At 34.9% G+C, this 10716-nt stretch overlaps 1 protein-coding gene across 7 annotated transcripts in view; it reads right to left on the reverse strand.

Moving 5' to 3' along the window:
• Nucleotides 1–230: 230 nt before the first annotated feature.
• Nucleotides 231–10716, reverse strand: part of LOC127166505 (centrosomal protein of 95 kDa-like) — a 54910-nt gene continuing 44424 nt past the window's right edge. For 5 of the 7 annotated variants that reach the window (XM_051111834.1, XM_051111831.1, XM_051111832.1 and 2 more), the window contains 3 exons: nucleotides 5313–5459; nucleotides 1348–1419; nucleotides 231–1032 (listed from right to left, as the gene is read on the reverse strand). In XM_051111834.1, coding sequence (XP_050967791.1) covers nucleotides 856–1032; nucleotides 1348–1419; nucleotides 5313–5459 — 396 coding nt within the window. In that variant the 3' untranslated portion in view covers nucleotides 231–855. The other 2 variants (XM_051111833.1, XM_051111835.1) reach the window with 2 other exon arrangements.

Below are 10716 nucleotides of genomic sequence, written 5' to 3' on the forward strand. Positions count from 1 at the left end.
AACAATTTTTCAAAGGAAGGAGAGAGACAGGTCTGTCACTGTCTACAGCTAAAGTGTTTAGTGTGGGTTTGAGGAGTTGGGTAACCAAGCCTGCTTGAATACAGTGGCAAAAAATACCTGAGTGAAGAGATATGTTTTGATGATGTTTGTGAGTGCTGGCAAAAGTGTAGGAGAGATAGCTTGAAGCAGGTGTGAGGGAATGGGGTCTAGAAGGCAGACTGAAAGATGACTGGAGAAAATAAATTTAGTTTTATTGTTTTAGATTGTTTTAATGTAAACTTCATTTATTAAAAAAAACCACCTAATTCATAAAATGTGAGATTTAATAAATAGTCAAGGCATGAATTTAAGTGTTATGACACTGAACATAGAACAATCCAGTGTTTAATTTGATATGAAAACCAAAATACAATCATGATTAGTGTTGTTACCAGATGCTAGTTAACGTTTGAAGCACATTCAAGGTGTGAAATCATTAGTCATTCAGGCTTCTCAAAAATAAGGTCAAGGAGAATGGAAGTGTAACTAAGAAGTTCATTAAAAGGAAAAATGATTGCACATGTTGTCATATAGAACAAGCTTAAAACTTTCCACCATAAACTCAAGATCAACCTCTGGGAACAACTGCTTTTAAAAAGTATTGATTTGATGTCAGTATTTCAGATGCAACATTAAGTGTTGGCAAAAACAACAAAAAGCACAGTAATGTTAATGTTTCACAAGAACATTGCAAAAACATCTCAAGCTTGTTTACACATGAAATTTAACTTATTTTCAAGGTTATCTACCTAAAGACTAACATATTTAAGAGATGCGCTGCAGATCAGTAACAATCACATCTTATTTGGCTAGTGATTACTGCAGACAGCTGGTGGTATACTGGAAAGATGCCATCTGTACACGCTTCTGTAAGTGTTCCACATCCAAGTCTCTGAAATAATTATTTTCGTCATTCTGAATGATGACCTTCTGCAGCTCGCCAATTTCTTTCTCCATCTTATTTCTTAACTCTCTTTTCATTTTCTGCACAGCCTGTTAAAAAATGCATACATTTAGTACAAATTATTTAGGAGGGAAAAAATACAGATTTATGTATACATACATACACATATACATACACACATATACATATATATATATATACATATATATATAGATATACATATATATATAGATATACATATATATATAGATATACATATATATATATATTTATATATATATATATATATATATATATATATATATATATATATATGTATATAATCATATAGACACAGATAAATATTTATACATAATTATTACATAAAGGTGTATTCGTGGTACATGGAGTCAGCACACACTCACCTTTTCCTGTGCTTTCTTACGAATTTGAATGTCCTGCTTTTCATGGGCTAAGGTTTCGGCCAATAAAGAAAACTGCAACAGGACAAAAAGTACTTGACACATTGTATAAACTACAATACAGGGCCAACATAATTTGAATCAAAGCACTAAATAAGTGAAAATGACAACGCAGCCCTAAACAGTAATCATCAGGGTCCAAGGATCAGTGACCCATGTGGATAATTAGCGATCCGATTGAATCTTGTGTCTTATGATGTGGTTTTTACAGCCTAGATCTTCACTGACAGGGTTTAAAGAAACAGCAACACATCGCTGTCAAAAAGAGCAAAGTATTTCCAAAAGAAAACACTCCATTTAGTTTATGAGAGAAGCAACAACAACAAAAAATGTAATTTAACTTATTGATTACAAGAATTGTAATAAATGGGCTGATGCACAAGATATATGACATAAGTAATGAAAAAATGAAAAATGGCACAAGAAATTTACACCAGCATAGCTAAAGGCAGACAGAAGACAACAAGGATGCGGTTAATACAGGGGTGTCCAAACTCGGTCCTGGAGGGCCATCTTCCTGATGGCATTAGCTTCAACCCCAATTAAGCACAACTGAACCAGCTAATCAAGGTCTAGCTAAACTCTGCAGGAGAGTGACTCGCCAGGCCTGAGTTTGGGGTTAATCGAAAAAAAAGAGACAATAAATGGGCAATTAACACATCCAAAAAAAAAAAAAAATGCTGATTTGGAGGCCTACTCTGCTTCTCATTTTAATGAGATATATTGAGAAATATATGCCTCTTCAAATGATATTGATGTAGAGCTAAAAGTGCATGACTTCCTGCGTGTATACTGTAGAACACATTAACTTAATGTTTGCAACTAACCACAAAGATTACTGAAAGGGTACACAGGGGTAAAGAGAAAGTTTAAAACCACAAGGATTTTTTGTTTTATTTTTCCTTTAACTGCTTTGTATTATAACCAATAAAATAAAGAGATTTTATTGTTGCGACCTTTGAGTTTATTGGTGCCTCCTTTGAGTTTTTACTTATAACTACAAACTGAGCCTCAAACAAGAACAACCACAAAGAGTCTTCTACGTCATTCCTGAAAGACTTCGACCTGTGGGCGGGTGAGTACTTTATGGTTTAGGTTAGATTTGACTATCCTTACCCTACCTGAATAATCATAGGGTTAAAGGTGTAAAATAAAAGGACACACCAAGTAACAAAACCACCAATTTTTAACTATTAAAAAAGGGTTTCCTGTAGTGTGTTTTGGGAGATGTTCTATTAGGATTTAGTGGTTTTGACAAGCCAACAATAAAAGGCTACCAATTTCCTGTGGAGATCAACAGAGACTATTACAGTTACCATTAAAACCAGTACATTTAACATTATAACCAGTAAAACCATTATAAACTCTGTGACTGTTTCTACTGTTTTTTTTAGCAGGGCTAAAATGGCTGTTGTGGCAATCTGCTTTGGAACATAAACATTTTAGAAAAAAGCTGCACTTATTTGCACGTTTTCCCATGCATCTTTTTTGGTTTTCGGAGGTTATCCCCACTCCAAATTGTCCTTTGATTATATATTTGTTTTCATTAACAAGTTGGGTAAGTAGTAACAGCTGTTCTTGCGTGGTTATTCTACTCTGTTAATTAAAAGGATGTTTATATGCATATCTGCTAATTGTTTACGAGAAGCACACAGGTAAAAGACTGACAATTAGCTGAGCATATACTTGTTTAATTTGTGACACTTAGCCTGCATTTTAAAATTTTTATTTAAACATGGTAACATTTTTATTTTCAAACCTTTATTTAAATATGGCAACATAATATCGCACTCAGTATTTCTATGAATATGAGACCCTTCCCCATTAGCCAATCACTGTGTGCATAGTTACTAAGCATGCTGACATGATCCATAGCAACGAGGTCAACTCCGCCCTTACTTTTAGCTTAAGACTTTAGAGTTTGTCTCAAGACTGTTTTTGTTTGCATTTTGCAAAGTCAGTGACAGATAGACAATGAGAGATGGCATTATCAAGTATGTCACGCGTACAGCAAAACATTATGTCAGGGGAATGTCTTTAAATTCTCAAGGAAATATAATACGTTCTACCTATTTCTAGGGCCAACAATTTTAGCATACATCCCAGTATGATTTATCCCAGTATAACAAAAAGAAAAAGAAAAAAGCTAATAAAAACATTATGAACTTGTTGAATATGGTGATCTAAAGGGCAGCTCTCCACATAATGCTCTCCAGTACTCCATATGTGACTTGGCACTTATTGGAGTATATATCCAGAAGCAGAACAGTGTAGAACAGTGACAAGCAGCGTAACACTGTGGTAGAATGTGATATTAAAAAAAATCCCTCTCTTTCACACTTTGGTGGTGCGTCGCCCTATCACCCTAATGAAGAAACCACCCGTTTAAATACGTCAAAAGTCAAGCTTGAAAATGGGGAAAACTTGTTTGAGCTTGTGTGCAGCTCCTTACAATATTGTCCTTATAATATATCTGTCTAGCCAATCACCATTATTAGTTTGTAAATACGCAGATAATTTTTATATTTCATTAGGAATCTGAAGGGGATGGTAAGGGGGGGATGATGGTTTTACAGAGTAGATGCTTTTTGTCAATTTTTTCAACAGGGGAATGCCATCCTCCCTCAATTCAAGCCCTGCTTATTAGAAGACAACTTTTTCCATCAGCATCGATAGCATCGTGGGAAGCGCGTAAACATATGGCGCATTTGCGCTTCGGTGGGTCCGAAGTCCGAATCCCACCTTGTGGACCTTCCTGTCCTGATCCTGTCACTCTCAAAAATGTGACAATCCAATCCAATTATCTCAAAAATGCAAAACAAACAAACAAACAAACAAACAAACAAGAAAATAACAACAACAACAACAACAACTTCTCAACTGTGCAAGCCATTCTATAATGAGAAAGTATGTCTGGTCTGACTGGAATCTTCCAATAAGACGCGTCTAGAGGAGACACTGGATCCAAAATCTTGGGACGGCCAAAATGAAGTGACCAACAGATGCATCCTGTCTTCCCTTGAACCACCCTGATGGACAGAAAACTTGTTTTGTGCCCGTAGTAGAACATGCTTTGCTAACCTCCACAGGGAGCAAAAATGTTCGATAGTCGATCTTTCACTGAAATGGTATGATATGAAGCTTTAAAAAGTAGCTGGTCAAAACAAAACAAAAAAATATTGCAACTTAATTTATCTATGGTGTGCTTTATGAGAAGAAAATTAAACATTTAGACCACCTATCCCAAAAATACCAAGATATTTATTGTGTATCACCATTCAGCCTAAAAAACCTGAGATGAGATTTTTGGTCCATACTAAGTATTACACTTTGTTTTGCTATTGTTGAAGGCACTTCATAAGGGAGAGTGATGGCATGCAATGTAAAAAAAAAAAAAAAAAAAAAAAAAAAAAAAAATTATGAATCCTTACCTGCAAAATTGGTATTTAAAGCTTTAATAAAAATGTAATACTTTATTTAAATATTAATACCTTGTTTAAACAAATTTCAGTTGTAAATTACAGATTTGCACATACTGACTTTTATATATGGGATATAAATTAGACTAATTTGAGAAGCATAATCTTTGTGTACAACCATTCTCAATTAAAGAAAAAAAAAAAAAGTTGAGTTAAAAATACCATTAAATTGTAAAGCATTTAACTGACTAAATTGTAAAAAAAAAAAAAAAGTCATAAAAGCTCCTCCTATAACGGTTATGAAACATTAAATCTCCTGCAAAAGTAACTACCTTGCGACATAAACTGTTACTTTGATCTTGAGCATTGCTTGCTTCTGAAGAGCAAGTACAGTATTCACTGTCCATTATCAAACATTGTGACCTTGTCTTACTTTAAAGAAAAATCAGTACAGTATGTTAACACACACATGAATAAATTCTGACTTACCTGGTCTCTGTAGTAGCTCTCCATGGCCTCAATCTCATCTTTGTATTTGCGGTAATTCTCCTGACGCAGTTCTTTAGTATATGCACGCTGCTCTCTCAAATGAGCCTTCTGTAGTTCCAATCCTTCTTCAAAGATCTGCTTGAGCTTCTGAATAAACACACAAACCTTTTGTTTTCCACTAAATTAAATTATTAGATTAAATTATTTGCAGGACAAGCTCTTAGCAAAACAACACAAATATGCATATATTGTGTTAAAATCCTCCATACTGTTTTTTAAGACACTTAAAATAGAAATAGACAATGACAATGATGATTTTTTTCATGCTAGAGGTAATGCCAGCTAATTGACCAGTTATGTTGAAATATTACAGTGTTGGCAGTGTAGTGCTCACTTTTTTACTGTACACAACCAGTCCTTTTTGACATATCCATTCCCATATGCACAGCAATGACAGGTCGAAAATTATAATGTCCATGAAATCAAGATTTTTATGTTGTTTATTTGTCTATGTGGTGTTTTTAATATGCTTTTAGACAAACCATGTGCCAGTCCATTAATCAACACCATTGCTGAGTATTTTCTCCTTAAAAGTGTAGTTTTTTTTGCTACTTCACAAACTTCAGTAACCAATCACGTCAAAGGATAGATTCCAATCATTAGCATGCAAAATATACCAACAGGATTATCAGAACGAAACCAAATATTTAATAGAGCATTTAATAGAGCATATAGAGCATTAAATAGAGCACAACCGCTAGTCGCTAACTTAAAATATAACCCGCAAAAATAACCTGTGGCAACAGTGTAAAAGTAGCCCGCAGCAGTGCTTGAAGTGGGAAAAAAAGAGAAGTGCCGGTACTCCACACCCCAATTAACACACTGACGCTTTGACTCTAAGTACTGGCAACATGTCAGACGTGCCAGTATACACGAAAAAGTGCCAGTACGCAAAACACTAAAATACAGAAGTGTACTGCGTACTGGCCTACTTCAAGCACTGGCCCGGAGTCAGACACATCTCTCCGGCATTGCCGTCTGCACTTTATTCGCATATACTCGTGGGCGCGAACTGGAATCACAGACTAGGCTGCATTCGAGCCTTTAAGGCATTTTGAGGGCATAACATTCACTGTAAAAAATTCCTGTAAATTTACAAGGAAATTTAACAGTAAAATGCTGTTTTCATATAATAACAGTAAGTTACTGTATTTTGCGATGTATTGTGGGGTATGTTGATCAGCAACAGTATGACACTGTTGTTTAACAGCATAATACCATATTTTCCATTGTACATGTGCAGGGAAAGGAAGACATTTTGGTTTATCTGCACGAGGTCATTTTGCAGCTCTGCCTTTTATTGTTTTAGTTCTAAAGTACTTATTACTTTTAAAAATTAATGTTTCAACATCCAATTAGGCTTTTGGGATTTAAATTGGATTCGTGACCGTGTTTTAATCAGCAAGTTACCGCAGGAGTGTCAGCCCTTCGTACAGACTGTCATCATATAACACACAACTGGTAAGAAACTTTTTTTTTCTCTAACCCGCACATCTTAAACTTTATCTGAGTAAAAATATGACGTTTTGTGAAATTATGTTTTTGTTTTTTCTTTTGTGGGTACAATTTTAGCGTGAGGTTCAAACCGGCTATTATCTGCTGCAGTTATTTGCAACCACACTTTTGGTTTTATCTTACCGCGTACACTTCTAAATATTAACATTATAAAGAGCCAGCAAATCATAATTTGAGAAAAGGATAGCATGTTTTAATCATGGAACAGTAACCAAGTAAGACATGATAGCATTGTTAGCTCATTAGCATATATTCCTACTGCATTTTATTTGTTATTTATTACCATCACACAATTTATGTTACTGAAACATGCTCCGAACTTCATCTAAGCAAAAGATACATGTGTATGAACAAAATTCATAATTCTTGCACGATTACTGTGAACATATTCAAAGCGCTGCTAGCGATTGCAAAAATAGCAGCAGATGGACGGAAAGAATTTGTCGGTTTTTATTTTATTTTTAAACTTTATTTTAATGTTTTGTGTGTGGGATGTCTGTAATTAGTTAACTAGAGATCTATTCTTTACATTATGTTTTCCTTATCCTTGTAGTTCAAAGGCTGACTTTGTAGAGAAGCAAATTATTAATTCTTTAAGAAAATGTAAGTTTACCTATTGTTTGTTCAAGAAATCATTCACTAAAACTCTCATTATTTACTCAACCTTATGCTATCTTAAACTCATAGGACTTTCTCTTGGAGGACAAATGAAGATATTGTCCTGGAAAACTGTTTTGCCCATATGGAAGGCCAATGGGAACCAAACCTTCGAGCTCCAAAAGGAACATAAAGGTATGATTAATTACCAGTAATTTTGTCTGATATCAAAATATCAGACCAAAGAACCACAAATTAGAACCTGGAAATGCAAAATTCAAAATTGTTTTTACCCAAACAAATTGAATCACTTCAGAAAACTGGCTAAACCATGCGATTAATTACCTTTATCCTCCATTTACTGCATATCTGTTGGTATTAAAGTTTGGTCCCCATTTTCTTTTGCATTGCAGGGACAAACAGACATCACATCTCCATTAAATATCATCAGAGTTTAAATCAGCATACGGGTAAGTAAAGAAGAAAATGATCAGTTTTGAATTCTACTCTGAGTAAAATAGTTTTATTGCCTCTGTAGAATATTGCAACAAGTAGCACATTAGTTTTTTGTTGTTGTTGTTGTTGTTGTTGTTGATGATGATCATTTTAAATTGTTTTCTTTACTAATAGATGTCTGCCACTCCTTCTGACCTTGAGAAAATGGGTAACCTGCCTGTGACTCCTAGCTTGATCCTTCTTGGTAAGTATATGTCTACATTTTGTTTCACTAAAACAAAGCTACTACATTAGTTTCTATGACTTGTGCAGTGTATTCCAAGGCTTCAGTCAAAGTAGAAGTCCACTTCCAGAACAACAATTTACAAATAATTTACTCACTCCCTTGTTATCCAAGATGCTCATGTCTTTCTGTCTTCAGTTGTACAGAAATTATGGTTTTTGAGGAAAGCATTTAATGATTTTTCTCCATATAATGGACTTCATTGGTGCCCTGATTTTGAACTTCAAAAATGTAGTTTAAATGCAGCTTCAAAGGGCTCTAAACGATCCCAGCCAAGGAAGAAGGGTCTTTGACCGAAATGATCGGTCATTTTTTTCAAAAAATAAAAATGTATACTTTAAGCACAAAAGCTTGTGTAGCACAGGCTCTGGGATGCGCGTCCACAATGCTATGAATTAGTGATGGGTCGTTCTTGAACGATTTGTTCATTTTAAACAAATCTTTAATGTGACTCGGGAAGAATGAGTCGTCTCAGGGAGTGATTCGTTCAGTCGCGCATGCGCAACATCCAATTAGGTTCTGCACTGGAATTAGTTCACCTGTTTCGAGTCTTCGGGTTTTTAGAGTCGTTCGTTCATTTTATGGGGCTGTCATGTGATGAACGAATGACTCAAACCTGAAAACTTGTCAGATAAGAGGTGAGGTGAGCTAATCATAGACTAAAGACCCAGGTAAACAATGAATGAATCTTTTCTGTTTCTTATAGCATTATAGTTTTGTCTTGTTTGTAGTGTGATCAACGTTTGTGTAAGCAGTAGATATGTTAGGGAAGTGACACGTAACATTTTAATTATATTTTTTCGTCTGACATCGTTGTACCTTTTTGTTTATAAACAGCGTTTGACATACTTGCACTTTCTTAGTCTTTGCGTGTTCGCTTTGTAAACACTGGGTCTGTAGTTAAGCGTGACCTTTCGACATGATTCAATAGTATGTAGTGTCGTGAATGCGCATCTCAGAGCCTGTGCTACACAAACTTGTGTGTTTAAAAAAAAAACAAAAGACCAATCTTTTCGCTAGATTCTACCTCGGCTGGGATCATTTAGAGCCTTTGAAGCTGCATTTAAACTACATTTTGGAAGTTCAAAATCGGGGCACCAATCAAGTCCATTATATGGAGAAAAATCCTGAAATACTTTCCTTAAAACACAATTTCTTTACTTAACTGTCTTAACTGAAGACAGAAAGACATGAACATCTTGGATGACAAGGGGGTGAGTAAATTATTTGTGAATTGTTGTTCTGGAAGTGGACTTCTTTAATTATCGGCTAGTTTTTAGTTAGAAAGTTCAATTTGACCAAATCAAATTATACACAAGAATATGTTCTGAAGCTTTTCTCTTCTAATTTTTCAGATACTTTATTGGAATAAATCCAGAAAAGAGGATGGGGGGGGTCTGTTTTAAGGCGTGAGAAAATTCAAGCTGTTTTAAGGCATGAGAAAATTATTTTCACAAGAAAAAAAAAAAAAAACTGTCAAAATATGTCATTTTGATGATCAAAGATCAGTTTTAAAGAATGAAAATTTTGACTACAGGGGAGTTTAAGGGTTTTTGATCTTCTTTGCATGTTCACTTTGAACTTCTGCAGCGATGTAGGATGATTTTGAAATGATTTTTGAAGTTGAGGGAGAAAATATGATCTGAGTTTTTCGACATAGCCTAACTGTCTTGAGCCAGAATACACAGTTCAGGGAGAGCAAGACAAGACGAGTGTTTAAGATTAAAAAGTATTAAAATTGTATTTTTTTTTAATGAAAATAACCAATCTTTTTGCATTTTGGAAGTTCAAACTCGGGGCACCATATCAGTCTATTATATGGAGAAAAATCATGATTTCCTTAAAAAAAAAAAAAAAGCAATTTCTTTACAACTGAAGAAAGAGAGATATGAACATCTGGGATGACAAGGGGGTGACTACATTATCTGTAAACTGTTGTTCTGGAAGTGGACTTCTCCTTTAAAGATATAAGAAAATTACTGTTATCTTTTTTACTGTTACTTTAATAAATCGCTGTGGCAACACCGTTCAAGATATCCAAAATATGATCTGAGATATGGTGTGAATTGCATGATTTTTGCAGGTATGCATTAATACTCAATATGATTTTCTTGTCCGAACAATACATGTACTGAGTTTGATGTCTGTAGCTAAAAGCACCCCCCCCACACTCCCCCACTTTTCTCAATGGGTCAAGCTATAGAGCGCCTCCTCCATGCCCATTTATGAGCTTTCGCCAGTGCCTAACTATCATTAATGCTGATGTGTGTGTTGAGTTTCATAAAATTCTAAGCATGCTGAGTGCTTCAAAAACACCTGAAAAGAATATTCAAGTTTGACACGTTGCCATGGCAATAGTATTTAAGATATCAAGAATCCCTTCACAGTTTTACATCGGCTGTGTTTTGACATTATTCTGATGAAGCGAGATCTGTGTGTACCGAGTTTCATATGAATACGTGCACGTATGTGTGAGATATACATAAAGTTTTC

The sequence above is a fragment of the Labeo rohita genome, chromosome 6 (assembly GCF_022985175.1).
Source record: "Labeo rohita strain BAU-BD-2019 chromosome 6, IGBB_LRoh.1.0, whole genome shotgun sequence".
Classification (NCBI taxonomy): domain Eukaryota; kingdom Metazoa; phylum Chordata; class Actinopteri; order Cypriniformes; family Cyprinidae; genus Labeo; species Labeo rohita.